General features: G+C 43.4%; 1 protein-coding gene across 1 annotated transcript; it reads right to left on the reverse strand.

Annotated features, from left to right (window-relative positions):
• Positions 1-4,426: 4,426 nt before the first annotated feature.
• Positions 4,427-15,528, reverse strand: bcl6b (BCL6B transcription repressor). Its single transcript, XM_063187225.1, has 12 exons — positions 15,383-15,528; positions 14,795-14,881; positions 13,944-14,158; positions 12,391-12,627; positions 11,584-11,760; positions 10,837-11,020; positions 10,340-10,560; positions 8,825-8,952; positions 8,042-8,194; positions 7,776-7,906; positions 7,092-7,229; positions 4,427-6,677 (listed from the first exon to the last, which is right to left on the reverse strand). Exons 3-12 carry the CDS (start codon positions 14,153-14,155, stop codon positions 6,534-6,536), a joined length of 1,725 nt encoding a protein of 574 aa, XP_063043295.1. The 5' UTR covers positions 14,156-14,158; positions 14,795-14,881; positions 15,383-15,528; the 3' UTR covers positions 4,427-6,533.
• Between the last annotated feature and the right edge of the window lie 763 nt (positions 15,529-16,291).

Raw genomic sequence — 16,291 nt, forward strand, 5'->3', positions numbered from 1 at the left:
TATAGAATTAGCCGGTGGATCCGCCATGTGTAGCTTTAATGACCGGACCTTTGTGTAAAAATAGCCCAATAGCCTACTTGTTGCCTCTTCAGGAACAGCAAAATAATAAATAGTAGTAGTAGTAGTAGTAGTAGTAGTAGGCCTAGTAGTAGGCCTAGTAGTAGTAGGTGATTATTATTGTTAGTAGTAGTAGTAGTAGTAGTAGTATTGTTGTTGTTGTTGTTGTTGTTGTTGTTATATTCACTTTATAATAACAACAACAACAATAATAATTGTTACAATAATAATCTAAAAATGTGCCTGCATAGACTGTATATCCTACTAAAAACACTGCACTGCATTGTCCCACATGGACATGGAAAATTGCAGTGCTGCAGAACGAAATTACTTTTATGGTGCAGTTTTTTTATCATGAGGAAAAGATTAACCAGACTTACGTTTATTTTTCTCTAATGCCTAATGTTTTCAATCTGCCTTGGTTGGCGGTGGAGACACAAGTACAAATAGCCTACCTCCAGACATAAGACCTGCTTCTTTCCCACCATCATGAACCCAAATCAGGTTGTACTTGGCAGCATGACTGAAGCTGCTATAGAACATGTCGTGAAATACCAATGAATAGCAATAACAAATATTTGTGGTGGTTTTAAGAACAAGGTTGAACATGCCTCCAGCCATTCCGAAGCAGGTTGTTGCAAAATCCAAATGAGCCAAATAACGGAGACAGCAGCCAACACAGGGACGTAAAGTATACCCCCGCAGCCCCCGGGAGGCAGGGGGCCCACATGGGCCCTTGACATGAAGAAATGGGCCCCCTGCACATGACTTTAGGCTCTCTTTTTTCGTTCGGGGGCCCATTCTTGGTATCAGGAGGGCCTGAAGTACTTGCGTTACGTCAGTGAGCCAACATCAACATTTTGGGAGGGGAATTACTTTATATTGCAATGCAGACAAAAGTTATCCTTTAAGCAGCGCCAACGCACAATGCATTCAATAGTATAGTGCAGATCACAGCAAAATGAACAGGTGCAATCTGGTCCCTGGTGTGTGTGTGTGTGTGTGTGTGTGTGTGTGTGTGTGTGTGTGCGTGTGTTTGTGTTTGGCTCCCCCTGCAGACAACGCACAGAGTCTTAAATTGGCATTAGGATAAATGTAATGTTTTATTAAAAGCCATAATCACATAGGCCTACTGCAGCGGTCTCCAAATCCAACCCTGTTATGGTAAACATTTGGCCCGCCATGAGGATGGAACAAATGAAAGCATATATGTGTGCTATCTGTGGCCATATGGTCAGACAATTAGTTTGGCCCTCAGCCTCATTTCTGCTAAATAATTTGGCTCTTGGGGGAAAATAGTTGGATACCACTGGCCCACTGTATACTTTTAGAATGTTTCATTATCACATCCAGCTCACTTTCTCTGTGTGGTCAATTTGGCTAAATTCTGTGGACTTGCAGGGACACTAGGTCAGAAACACCACACTTCTTAAAGACAAATAGAGGGTTAACATCTTTTGTGCCGAGAAGCATTCATTTAATTTTTTTATTTTAATCTACTTTGTACGTTTTTTTCTTTTAGTCTAGTCTTGTCTTTGTGTACTGTTGTGATTGTCTGTCCAAGTGTTTATTGTACTCCCAAAACACAAGACAAATTCCCTTCGGGGCATTCATTCATTCATTCATTCATTCATTCATTCATTCATTCATTCATTCATTGATTCATTCATTGATTCATTCATTCAGGAGGTCTGGCCATTTGTGCTTAGGGCTATCAGTGGAATGATAAGAGCCAACGATTCACACAATGGGAACCCCCACACCTTAGAGACAGACCTTGGTCATTTCAAATACAAAAGGATATAGGCTAGTGAGAAAAAACAGCAATTCGTTGTTGGTGATGGTATGGTCAGGTATGGTCATAGGAGTTCAGAGGTTTGTTTTACCTCCATTGAATGATATACCAGATGCGTTGGATAAATAAACTAGCTAAAATCAAGAATTGGACACCGTGCTCTCTCACTCTTTAAAAAGAACACGCTGGATTCTAGGTAACACATAGTACGTTTTTTAAACTGTTTTATAAAGTTTTGAGCAGAATGGGTTGAATCCAGCAGGGCACAGAGACAAATCGATAGGGCCAGGTATTGAGCATCAATGTCACAAAGCATCAAATAGTCCACAGATCACAGATTACTGCAATCGATAGGGTCATGTTTTGAAAAAAAAAACATTGTAATGTGCACTTTAACACTGTTAAACAGCTGAATTGCCCATGGGACAAAGGACTTCCTTAGTCTGTCGTGCTTTCACCTGCAGTACTGACAGACTAAGGAAGTCCTTTGTCCCATTGGCAATTCAGCTGTTTAACAACACACAGAAGGACACTAAGAAGAACATTATCATAGGGGACTGGACTGCCTGAGATGCCAGAGCTGGCCCAGACCAGGAAACCTCTTGGTGTGTGTGTGTGTGTGTGTGTGTGTGTGTGTGTGTGTGTGTGTGTGTGTGTGTGTGTGTGTGTGTGTGTGTGTGTGTGTGTGTGTGTGTGTGTGTGTGTGTGTGTGTGTGTGTGCTGTCCAATCACTGCACTAAGGAACGTTTGACTCTTGACCACTGGACATACTTGTTTTTCCTGCTTACCACAAGCAAAGACTGTGATCTGTCGGAGCTGGCCCAGTTACTGGGGAACCTCTTTGTGTGTGTGTGTGTGTGTGTGTGTGTGTGTGTGTGTGTGTGTGTGTGTGTGTGTGTGTGTGTGTGTGTGTGTGTGTGTGTGTGTGTGTGTGTGTGTGTGTGTGTGTGTTTGCCTAATACACTTACCTGTACTTTACTGTGACATTGTGAGAATTTTCCACCCCTATCATACTCTGTACACTGCCTACTTCTACATACTATACTATATCATACTGCCCTACAAAGCAAAAAGGCAGTAACTGCGCAGAGCTCAAAACTGAGTCAGTTGACTTTAAAATGATGCTGCAATCCAGTATAAGTGTTTTTTTGGGATATTACTGAAATGTGACAGTTTTGTTACTTTATATTACCACCCTTTTTCCAAATCAATCATTTTATTTATCTATAGACTTTGATAGGCCTATATATGGCATTAAAGTTATAGTCAGTCATTTTAAACAGCAATGCAGTTACTGCCTTTTTGCTTTGTAGGGCAGCATAGATGTATCCATCAACACTTGTTCCAGGTCATGTTAAGATTGTCTACCTTAACTGACAGAGAATGTTTTCTGCATTGGTCTATCCCAACTCACAGAATGTCTATTTGCACAATTACTTTTTTACATTTATTATCTTTACTATTTTATTTTATTTTCCCCTCCCTGACTATTCCTGTGTTATTTGTGTCTAGAAATGTCCATGTGGGCATTTGTGTATTTGTGTATTTATGTAAGCTACTGGATACCTGAATTCCCCCCTGGGGATCAATAAAGTTACTCTACTCTACTCTACTCTACTCTACTCGACTTGTATTTCATGCCGAGCCTAGTGGTCAATAGATTGACATAAGATGTTGACTTCAGTAGATCTCCAGTACAGCACAGGAAACACTGACAAACAACAACCTGCTGTGACACTAGAAGCATGAAACACACACACACACACACACACACACACACACACACACACACACACACACACACACACACACACGCACGAGCGCATGCACACACGCACGCATGCACGCACACACACGCACGCACGCACGCACACACACACACACACTTGAGTGCTGCACATGCCCAGCGAGGGTACGGAAACAGGTGCCCCGACAGGACAGACCATTGTTCAGTCACACCATCAACACCAACCTCAGAGGCCGCAGCTGCACTGAGGTAAGATGCATAGATGGAGAGCGGCATTGAGATCAAGTCCACGTGAGGAGCGCTGAGTTAAGGAGAAGTAAAGACGATGATCCAATGCAAGAAAAGAAAGCTTCTGTTCATGACTCTGACACTGCGCACATGCTGTCTCTTTTACACACACACGCACGCTGGAACTGCCGTTGGTGCAACAGAAGCAGTTTTTTGTTCTAATTAACTAATAATTAACAAATTAGGCCTCTTGGTAAGCACTATTTTGAATGTCATGCTTATGGTACAGTATAATTGTACTCTGTCTGGGCCTAAGTAGCCTATATGATAATTGTTTATTTTTAGTGTGTGTGTGTGTGTGTGTGTGGGTGTGTGTTGGTTCAACTGCCGGAAATAAAATAGAATAGAGTCACAGAATAGACATGAGTCATGACCAAAGGCCTGACAATATGAACTTTGATCATTCTTCCATGCCAACCTTTGGCAAGGGACAACTGGAATGATAAGACTGTAAAAATGACAGTGTTTTTTGCCCAGTGAACACCATCACCATAGTAAGAAAATACACCCAAACAACATTCAACGAAATCAAGCTTCACAATACAAATGTATTTATTTGTTTTCATGTAAAAAAAAAACGTCTTGTCTTTGTCCAGCAAAAGAACTCTATATACCAGTCATTCGAAATAACACAACACAAACCTTTGCAGGTCATTTTGTTTGGTTAACACAGTCCACTGCCTGCTTGGACATTTCATCTTCAAAAAAATATTACAATTATACCAGTGTGTTTTTAATATACCAAAGTTGTACTTAAATAATAATGATGGGAATAGAAACAGTATCTCACTATAGGTGACGAGCACCACTACGCTGGATTCCATGGCTCCAGGCCAGTACAACACCAGTAAGCACCCATGACATTTACAAAGTTAGATATTCATCGAACTGCCTTCAAAAATACATGTGGTGGTTAACCCAGTAACCTTTGAACACCCTTCAAACAACTGCATGAGAAACATAGAGAGTTAGGAAATGTTCACCTAGTTCTCCTAAGGTCAGAAATAGCGAGAGCAGAGAGATTTGTTGCTCCCTAGCAACACATCTCTTTGTTCTGATGGAATGGTAAGTGAACATATAAATATTAAACCTTAATAAACAAAAATCAACCATAACACTTCCTTAACTTTTTCATCAACATACTCTACCTTCCTTATATCCAAGCACGTTTCTGCCCATAATGATGTCATTACAAGCAGACCATCACACATTTCCTTCCTCACTCACCAACACATGTTCACTTTCAAATCCCTTTTTTTCTCCTCACATCCCATCCTCAGACCATCTTTATTTTCACTTGACTCAACACCATTATAGTATATTGCCCTACAAAGGCAAAGGTCAATAACGATTTTTTTTTCTTAAAAAAAAAAGAGTTTAGACTGAACTGATCTTCATTACACCTTGTGTCTTGTTTTAGAAACATTGCTATGTCAAATTTATATAATTTATTTATGTAAAAGTTGGCGTAGTTACTGCACTTTGGCTTTGTAGGTCAGGATACCCTTTTCAGGATAACACTTTTATCCGGCACAGGCTTACTCCTCACAGCTTACTGGCATCTTCAGCTTGTCAGCCCACCTTCCTACGCCCCATAGAATAAGTTAAATAAAATATACTGAATAGAAAAAAATAAATTAATTTAAATCTACCTCTATGGTCAAAGTAGACGACTGTCATCATGAGGTCGAATAGTACTAAAGCCCATTCCTTATTTTAAAAAAAAGCACCCATGCCTTAAATACAAGCCTTGAACCTAAAGCATTTATGGTATGCACTCAAGCACTCAAGTAGCACTCAAGTAAGGAACAAGGCATGCATAGATAGTGGCATCCTCTAAGCCCAATAACAGATGCTTTCTTTCTTTTCAATGATGACATCTATGCTCGTAATGTTTTTACTGCCTTTTTTGTTTGGCTGTTGTGGCATGCTTAGCCATCTACAGTACCTCCCCAGTTCTGTGCATGTTTGTAGTGACACATCCTAAGGAGAACAGATTCTTTACTTTGCTTTACTTGCTTTCAGTGTCTGTGCCAATTAAGCACAAACTAGTTTGTCTGCATGCACATGAACTGAACAGGGCTGCGTTTCCCAAAAACTCAAGTAGTACTTAAGACCAAGCAGTAGTTCAGTGTAAGGTGCCCATTTAGCAATGTATCAGATCACTAAAAGTTTCTAAACACACAATTTTACCTCGCACGTGCACTTTGCGCAAGCATTTTCTTTGCATCTGCAAGAAAAAAATACAGTATGCTGTACTGTACATAAAATTATTGTATGTATAAACTTTTAGTGATGAGAGACATTGCCTGGGGGGCACCTCATACTTCAGTACTACTGTAGAAAGTATGACGTCGCCCCATAATGCATACCATTCCACCAGTGGAACCCTGTAATAGTCATTGGAAAGTTAACTACCATAGTATTACACTACTAAGTCATACCACAGGGCCTTTAGTAATGCACTAAGATTTGGTCATTGTCATTCTGTTAACAGCACATTCATAATGCTGAGTCTTAACAGGTTACATGTTTCTTTTTTTGGGAAACGCAGCCTTGAACTTGAACTGCAGGTGGTAGAGATCCGGTTTCGACAGGTGTGTAGTAGCATCTGCCTTTTTGAGTGTTTCCTGTTCCAGTTCCAGTCTAGCAGGCCTGGAGCATGGTGGGGTGATAGGGGTCGCCGAGCACCTTGTAGCGAATCTTGGTGTTGGTGATGGCGCCGTGCTTCTGCCTGAGGTGAAGACGCAGCTGGCTCTTGTGCCGGAAGTGCAGGTCACACTTCTCACACTGGAAGGGGGGAAGGAGGCAGAGAGTAGGAGATTGGGGAGATAAGCGCGAGTGTAATCGGGTCAAATCAATCAATCAGTCAATCGATCAATCAAAGTGTTTATATAGTAGGCTACATTATCGCACTTCATCATCATTCAATGTGCTTACAAAGATAATAATACTAAAAAATAAATAAAAAAACATTTCAATACTAGACTTTACATGAATAAACTTTGCAATCACATACAAAATTCCATAGAAAAACGTAAAGAATGATGAAGAATGATGGGATTTAAATGGAAACTGCTGTATTGGATGGTGGATGGATATGTAATGAGCACGTGTGTGTGTGTGTGTGGTGTGCGTGGTGTGTGAGAGAGAGAGAGAGCGAGAGAGAGAGGTGTATGTGCATGTGTATCTGTGTGAACTTACGCTGTAAGGTTTCTCTCCAGTGTGTATGCGCAGGTGGCTCTTGAGTGTCTGCAGGTGCCTGAAGCGGGTGCCACAGGTGTGGCAGGGATACGGCTTCTCTCCAGTGTGGATCAGGACATGGGCCCGCAGGTGAGCCACCTGGCAACACATAATAACTCTTTTATAACAAAGTAGTTGCAAGCACATCCCCATTCAAGGTCAGGTGCCTTTACAAAGGCACATACATGATAGTCAAAGTATATTTCCGCACATAGATACCCTGATTGAATACATTTACTATAACAACAAGGTCGTCTTCACGCATGCCTAAAGACCTTGGTATGTCCGGTCGAAACGTTGCTTGTTTTAATAAATCCTTTTGGCTGGAAATTCAGTATGGGGACATCTGCTTACAGTTAAGGCTTGCTGCAGGGCACACATGCGCGGGCACATTTCATGCTCGAATGCGCAGCGTTGCCATGCAAATATTATGTCCATTTTGCGCGCGGGAGAACACTTCACACTAGGTAGGCAGATGCATGTGGTGCAATACTGACAAAACCACAGGGGGTGATCTTCCTAACTTGTTGAGTAGTTGATATGTTGAATTCTTGAATTCATGAGTAGGCTACATGACAATATGTCTAGGGCCCTCAAGACATAGGTTCCCCACAACTGCTGTATATCTTGTATTGTGTATCCTACCTGGACAAATCGGGCTCCACAGGTGTCACAGTGGTAGGGCTTCTCTCCAGAGTGTATCCTGGCGTGAGTCTTCAGGTTGGCCGGCCGGTTGAACTGGGCCCCACACACGTTGCAGCGATATGGCTTTTCTCCTGTAGGGGGCACAACAGGACAATGATACCAAATGGGGTATGCCACTCATGTATGCATACCACTAAGACTGAGCAGAAGTTACCAGATCATAATGTAGAATGTAACATTGATAAACTATGAAATGACAGGCTCACCTGCAGATGAAGGTTTAGCAACACTCAGGTTTCCTGGGTAAGACATGAGGGAGTAGTGGCTCTCATGTTTGATTGGGTCTTTGTGGGGAGACGGGCCATTTGAACTGGTTGCTTCAGGTTCAGACATACAGTAGCGATAAGGTGAGCGGGACACTGGAGGGAGACAAAACGGCAAAAACAACTTTTACTGTGCAGTATTCAAATCAGATGCACTCGTGGTCAACATAGTCATCATAGTCAGAGGTGGTAAAAGTAAATTCATGGTGTAAGTACAACGCTACCACATGATATTACATAGCTACTACACCATTTACTCCATTGTACCTAAAGAGGTAACTATGCTGTTACTGAAAAACACTAAAAGCGTAACAAGAACCAACCAAAAACTTAATCCAACCAGCACAGAGCCAGCTGATCACAAGACAAGTACACAGGTTTACGTTCTACTCAAATAAGTTACTACCTGTGTTGGACGGAAACCGTGTTTCTTTTTCTCACTTTTACTTTTACTTTGGACACATCGGATTATGCTAGCACATTTGAATTAAGTAGATGTTAAATGATGTGAATAAGGCAAAAACAATCTTCAAAGTAATAAAACTATTAAAATGAACACAGCATGAACAGCATTCCAATGAACACACTTTTGTTAAAGCTGTTGCACAGAGCATTTAAATGAGCTCATATGGAAAAGATCTATGTTCTGTTGAGATGGGCTGCCTCAGCTTGGTAGCTCATCTCGACAGGTACTGTAGCTCAGACGGACAAAGACACCTGTCTTACCTGAGCTGCTCTGAGGCAGGATGGTCTGGTTCTCCAGATGGGGCTCCATGGGGCAGGGCAGGAACCCGGGGGTGGGCAGGGTGGAGGGGGCAAGCTGGGGCACACAGCACAGGGACACCGCCCCCTGCCTGGAACAAAAAGAAAAACACATTACATTACACTTGTACAATACAAAAATCTCCATGTGGGCATTATGTGTATTTATGTAAGTTACTTGACATCTTAATTTGCCCCCGGGGATCAATAAAGTTAATCTATTCTACTTCACGGACACTTTTATCCAAAGTGACTTACAGATAGATATTACAAGGTATTGGTTACAGTCCCTGGAGCAGTGTGGGGATAGATGCCTTGCTCAAGGGCACTTCAGCTATTGAGAGAAGAAGGGAGTGGTAAGGGTGGGGATGGAACCTGCAACCCTGTGATCTATAATCCAACTCCCTAACCATTACACCATGGCAGCTCCACAGCATATTCTCATGCACACGTTCTATAACTATTTCTCGAACCCTTCAGGAAATCTTCAGGAAAACCTTTTACGCTACAACAACATCTCACAGTTATAATTTAAATAATGTTTTTTTTAAAGTTTTGTAGTGTAGAAGAAATGCTGCCACAGTATATTACGAGATATCCATTTTGGTCATGTGCAACGTCTGTATACTATGTCAGTCGGTTGGTCCGTTAGTCATAAACCGGTTTGCTGTGTGGAGGATTTGTACACAACATAGGCCTGTCAACCTCGCTTTATTCCACTGGATTAAAGCAATGCTGTGTCGTTTCTGGAAATAGGCCCTGAGAGTTCTGAGAATCCCCTTGCATTCTCCACAACTAAACTTTGTTTATGGCAAAACCAAATTCTGCAGACGGCAGCATCATCTACTGACCAGGCCCAGCTGGCTGGCTGCCAGATCTCTAACCCTGTGGTTTTCAAAGTCGGGGCCGGGGACCCCTGGGGGGCTGAGAGGGGGTGCGGGGAGGGCCGCGGCAGGAAATGCGTAGCAAAACAAAATAAATATTTCAATAAATGAAATGACTAATGAATAACAAAATAAACCAAACAATAAGCTAAACAATATTACTATTAATTAAGAACTACATTATAATAATCTATTGAATTTCCCTACTATTATCGTTAAGTTATCATTTCATATATCCCAGTGGGGCAATGACTAACAGACCTACACAATGGTTGTGAAAGTTTATGCACAGAACAATAGTGTGGCACAATCCATGTAAGGGGGGGCCTTTTGCTGGAAGGTACTAGTATATGGGGGGCCTTGTCATGGTAAAGTTTGGGAACCCCTGAGCTAGGACCAGTCAAAGAGAACTTGCAGACATTGCAAGTCATATAATCAACTCATTTTTACTAATTCATACTTTTTGTACATGAGTTCATACACCATTTCTTAACTACTGTCAGTCTGCATGTTTGGTAACACTGACGGCGACGTTGGAATCTATTGGGGGGGGCCTTGTCATGGTGAAGTTTGGGAACCCCTGGCCTGCACTGACCTGTCCATCATCTCGTCGACGGCTCTTGGCCACTTGTCAGCGGTGTCCTTGGGGGAGGTGCTGGGCCTGACTGCTGTGTTGGGGAAGAGGCTCTCATTTGGTTGGCCCAACTCTTGCTCCTCCTTGATGTTTGAGGCACAGAACGGGTTGAGGACAATGTACTTGTACTTCTTCCAATTGCAGGCTTTGGGGTCTGGTGTTGTTTTGGCCTCAACGGCTCTCTACAATAATACACAAACAAGAGCGTTTTTAAGCGGACTGAATTCTGCTGGCTTTAATGATAACATTTGTACACCCAGCTCAACTGAATATGAAGAATTTCGTTGCAAAATGGTGTGTCCACCATTTTTGACTTTTGCATTTTATTATTGGAAATGATTGTTCAGAGGCCCTATCATACCTTTTAAACCTATATAAAATGCATTTAGCAATGAAATGCCCAATATAACAATGCCAATTTCCCAGTTTACAGATGTCAGAAAATAGCAGATACACACCCTGGATTTGGGGCTTAGGTTGCAGCTGCTGGATGCTGGTGAGTTGGGCTGTCCGTTGGAGCAGGAGGGACTGTCTGGAGAGGGAGCCACAGGGTCAGACTCCTCCATCTTCAGGCTCTGAGATCTGGGCTCCGGGCTCGGCCGAGATCCCAGCTCCACTGGAGCACGCTGCTCCTTAGGGAGTCTGCCACAATAAGATCAGTTAAGAGATATGATAAGATAAAACGTATCATCTGTTACACATGAAATTGTCTTTCGATGTGGCACCTGTCCTTTTCACAGACATTAAACTGAGGGGATGAAGGACTTTATTTGTATCCGTTTCTGTGTGCTAATGGTACATTACTGCGTCGACCTGATGGAATCTGGTGGAGGGGGTGAGAGGGGTCCTTTGTGATCAGTTTGGCTTTCCTGATCACTGCACTGCTGTACAGCTCAGATAGGGAGGGTTGAGGTGAGCCAGTTATTTTGATACACCTGACGAAGACCAGACTGCATGGTCGAAACGTTGTGTTAATAAACCTGGAGCAGCAACAGTGTGCGGACCTTCCTTCTTTTCACAGTTATTTTGATAGCCAGGCTTAGTATGTGTGAAAAATAATAATAGTGCCACAGCTGAGTGCCACAGCTAGTGAGCATAATTCTAATCTTTTTTTTCATTAAAAAAATTATGTATTTATCTTGTTTTGAGGCCATGGATAATGGCGATATATCGCTTTAACCAGTAAATATGATTCCTCTATGTACCTGGCCATGTCGAGGCTTTCTGCCTCCTTGGCTGTGGTGGAGACCATGTCGAGAGGGGTGAGCGGATGAGCGCTGCTGTGGCTGCTGTACTTAGTGAGCACCCCACCAGGGGGCGCCCTGTACAACGCACTGGGCAGACAGGACACTTCAAACGAGGGTGGAGCAGGGACCCTCTCACTGCAAAGAGAAAGGGAAAAAAACACATGTTGCAAAGGAGGTTACATTTACAAAAATGTAGCTATTAAACTTTGGGAACAGGCACAGATGAGGCTCAAACACAGGCTGTCATTGAGGTGGAGGACAAAAAGAAAGAAAATATAGGTTACATGCCATGCATGATCCATTTTTTTTAGCTCCCAAATATTGAAAGCTGATGTTAAAAAGTGAATATGACGAAAGAGCCTTTGCAATTGCCCAGGGGAATCACGAAGGATAAGCATGCCATGTGTGTTGTCAGAAATGAAATGCAAAAAGTCCCATTTCAGAGACTAAACATGCTGACAATGGAAGTATAGTGTTGTGTGAACACGAGAAGTGGAGCCTGTTTGAAGTAGGCCCACATGCACCTGCACATTCACACACAAGGCTAACACACACACACACACACACTCTCTCTCTCTCTCTCTCTCTCTCTCTCTCTCTCTCTCTCTCTCCCCCCCCCCCTCTCTCTCTCTCACACACACACACACACACACACACACACACACACACACACACACACACACACACACACACACGCACTCACGCACTCACGCACACACACACACACACACACACACACACACACACACACACACACACACCTACCTGTTGAGCATGAAGGCGCGGCATGTGTCGGCCACATGCTCCATCTGCAGGTAGGTGGCTGCAGCGAGGACCCCGTGCACAGAGCTGGGGCTGAGGGCCAGGCGGGACGTATACATGAAGTCTAACAACATGGACACACTGGACGCATCCAGACCGTCGGGCAGAGAGAAGGACGAGCCTCGTTCTCCAGGAGCCAGGCTCTGACCCTTCTGCACCACCAGGGTGTAGAAGTAACCGCTGAAGGGACAAAGAAGCAGAGAGAGAGAGAGACTCAGTTATTGTTCAGATTCTAAGTTCAGATATACACAGCCTTCAATTTTTAACCTTCATTTTCATTTTAACGTCAGTCTCCCCATCTTTGAACATGACCAAGGGCAGTGACCAGGGCCGGATTAAGATGACCTGGGGCCCCTAGGCTACCGGTTGCTTTGGGGCCCCCCCAGAAGGCAAACTTTGCGACAAATGTACATGTACAGTGTCATAATTACAAGCTAGTAATTCAGGATAACATGCATATCAACAGAACTAAAAAAGACAGACGATTTTTTCAATATTGCGTATTGTCACAATTCTGCTATTTCTGCCTTTTGGCTGGTGGAGGGCCCCTAGGCGGGGGCCCTAGGCGGCGGCCATATCTAGCCTGTGCATTAATCCAGCCCTGGCAGTGACACTATGGGCAGACGTAATGAAATGGATGACTCAAAAAGAGAGCCCAACGGTTCACCGTTTCTTACATCCTGTTTCAGCACGCACTTCAAAAGGAAAACGATAGATGCCATTCGGAGGGTCATCGTGACAGAGTCGAAGGGAAAACAATGCCACAGAATAGGTTGAATCACAGATGACCAGAAGAAAGAGATGTGGACAAAAATAGGAAAAGAATACGGAAAGCATGCTCGTGAAAGCTCGTATAGACCTCACGCATGAAAATAGCGAAAGTAATATGTAGGAGACGCCTTTGAAGTTTGAAGAGGCTACAATTGAGGCTCACCAAAAATAGTATTTGTTGAATGCAGAAGAAGGAAATGGAATTGAATTAATAAATGCACAAACTTGATACTAGTGTGTATATTTCCAATAAGTATTCTGACATTGCAAGTCATATGATCAACTATTTTTTTACTAATTCATACATTACATACATTCATACATTAGTTCATACTCCATTTCTTAAGTACTGCCAGTCTGGCCGTTTATCTGCATATTTGGTAAAAGTTTACTTGATGCCGACATCTTATGCATAACAGTGTCAAAACATTGTCATGACACTGTCTTTAACCAGATGCTAATGAACTTGAATAAAATGTTGATAATGACATAATTTTCACAACACATCCATGATTGCGTTATGACACTGTCATGTCATAGGCCTACATGTGATATGGGCATCAAGTAAAGTGATACAGCATGTTCGTTATCTTTAGGCCTACATGTGTCTATTTGACCTATTATATGAGCATATCAACCCATACCGATGTCTCTCTTAAGTTTCTTTCCTGTGTATACGACAAACAAAACAAAAATGTAGCACACACAAGCAGTCGCTCATTCACCTGCAGGCGACCAGCACAGCACAATGAGCCCGCAAGCGAGTACTGCCCACCATCAGGGTGGCATCGGTCAGGACGTCCCTGTGCCTGAGCTCGTTCAGGTTCAGCAGGACGTCGCTGGAATGGCGTGTGTACTCCTTCACGTATCCCTCCGCCGCGTCCCTTGCGACCACTTCGCGCCTCCTGTGTCCTTCCCCCACCTGCATTTTGCTCATCCCCTGAGAGGGGGGACAGGAAGTGGATGGAGGGAAAAGATAACAAATAACAAAGCTCAAGAGCAAGCTTATATAAGCAAACAGACAGCTATTGTGGCAGCCGCGGCCTTGTGGTTAGGGGAGAAGGTCTACTACGGCATCGGTGGGCTGCCGGTTGACATCCCAGCCTTACCCATGGATGAAGTGCCCATGAGCATGACACCCAAACCCACATCAATCCAGGTCGTAGCCAATATGCTGTGGTGATAACTGTAAATCGCTTTGGACAAACGCATCAGCTAAGTGTAATGTAAATGAATATATGTGTATTGTTAAGGCGTGTCCCAAAAGTCCCAAAAGTGAAAATATGTCTATTGTTAAGGCATGTCCCAAACTAGAGTTATGGAACTCTGGTGCAAAATATCTTTTTTTATACAATATGTCAGTGACTCCCCAGCCTTCATCTACTCACTACCTCCCACATCACAAACACAGGCTGGAAAGAAAAAAACATTTTTGTATAATCACTGCTGTCTAAATTAAGCATGAACGTATGAGATGCATATTGTAATAGTAATTAGAATTTTGAATTTGATAGTTTTTCAAGGTCATGTTTGTGCCATAGCTTGTACCTGATTTTCACTGTCATGTTTTCAGTACCTGAGTATGATTTTCTTGCAGAGATGATGTCACCGATGCAGTCTTGCAGCAGTGTATGATTTGGGGAGACCAGCTCCCAACTCGTACCTGCACAAAACATAAATGGTAAGTGGACTGCATTTATATAGCGCCTTTCCACTCCTTCAAGCACGCAACTCGCTTTACATTGTATGCCACACATTCACCCATTCACACTCACATTCACACACCGGTGGCAGTGGCTGCCATGCAGAGTACCACCCTGCCACCAGGAGCACTTTGGGGTTTCTTGCTGAAGGACACATAGATGGGCTCAGGAATTGGGGGCTCGATCTTGCAACCTTCTGGTAGCCAAACAGGCTCCTCTACCACCTGAGCCACCACCATCATGCATACATATACACACACATACACATAAGCCTACAGAAAAACACAAATATACGTATATACAACAGTGTTTCAACCTCACAGATAGGTATCCTCTTGTCAACCCTCAATTCAATCCAGTTACACATTTACTTCAATCTTTTCTGACAAAACACAGATTACAATCAAATAAATGAATAAATAAAAATAAACATATGACTCGGTTTCGTAAACACCACTCACCCCGACCAGCAGGGACGAGACCACTCGTGTTCTTATCCTGCCCTTTTCAGCCCCGCTTGTTCTTTCAGATCAACCACAGAGAGATGAGTGACTTTCTCTGCAACGTCCTATTCACACTGCGGACTGGTTAACAATGAGCAGGGAGCAGCCTGGGAGGGGACACTTTATAACGTTGCGCAGGAAGTCCCTCGGCATACCCGGGACCCCTCGCTTCCCCCCGCCTTCCCCTTCGCACCCTGGCCCACGCACGCTGGCACCATTGCAAGAAAGGTAGCAGAGGCTCCAAGTATTTTTGTGGGGGTGGCTTGGTTTTTTTGTGTTACATTTTGTTTTTTCCCCCCTCTTTTTAGTGTTTTTTGTTTATTATTCTTTGCTTCCCAGCATGTCATCACTGCATAGTAATCATAAGAGCGGAAGCTTTGTTCAGGAAAGAGGCGCAGGCACGTGGGAGAAAGAGTGGGTGTTAGGCGGTCAGGGGAGTTCTGGGATCACAAAGAAAGGAGAGGGGAAGAAAAATGTCAATTTTGCCAGAGAGGTGGAGTGGTGTGGAGTGCTCTGTGGTGTGGTGGGTGGGCTGGCACTGTCCAGGAGTCGGTTTTTAGTTGGCCGCGTCCGAACGAAAACATACCAACCGGCCGGGCCGCCCTCGCTGACCCCCAGCGGAAGGGGACTGAGAGGAAGTGAAAGACAGAGAGCAGGAAGTCCTCATCAACAACCTGGGGCCACAGAACCATCCAACCCCTCACCTGCCTTCCCACTATAGACTCGACCCCTCACCCTTCTCACTATTGTCCTTCAAACTCCTGAAACTTTTCTCTCTACTACACCAAAACTCATCCTTTTTTACCAAGATCTGATTACGAGTAGTTGGTATTGCACTTAAGTAGGCCATCCACATCAAAGTGCATT

Source organism: Engraulis encrasicolus, chromosome 21 (assembly GCF_034702125.1).
Source record: "Engraulis encrasicolus isolate BLACKSEA-1 chromosome 21, IST_EnEncr_1.0, whole genome shotgun sequence".
Classification (NCBI taxonomy): Eukaryota; Metazoa; Chordata; class Actinopteri; order Clupeiformes; family Engraulidae; genus Engraulis; species Engraulis encrasicolus.

Coding starts and splice junctions, on each gene's coding strand:
- bcl6b (XM_063187225.1), bottom strand. CDS start 14,155: ATGAGCAAAATGCAGGTGGGGGAAGGACACAGGAGGCGCGAAGTGGTC. Junction 7,230..7,775: donor GTGGAGCCCGATTTGTCCAG/GTAGGATACACA, acceptor ATGTGTTGCCAG/GTGGCTCACCTGCGGGCCCA. Junction 6,678..7,091: donor CTGGAGAGAAACCTTACAGC/GTAAGTTCACAC, acceptor CCCCCCTTCCAG/TGTGAGAAGTGTGACCTGCA.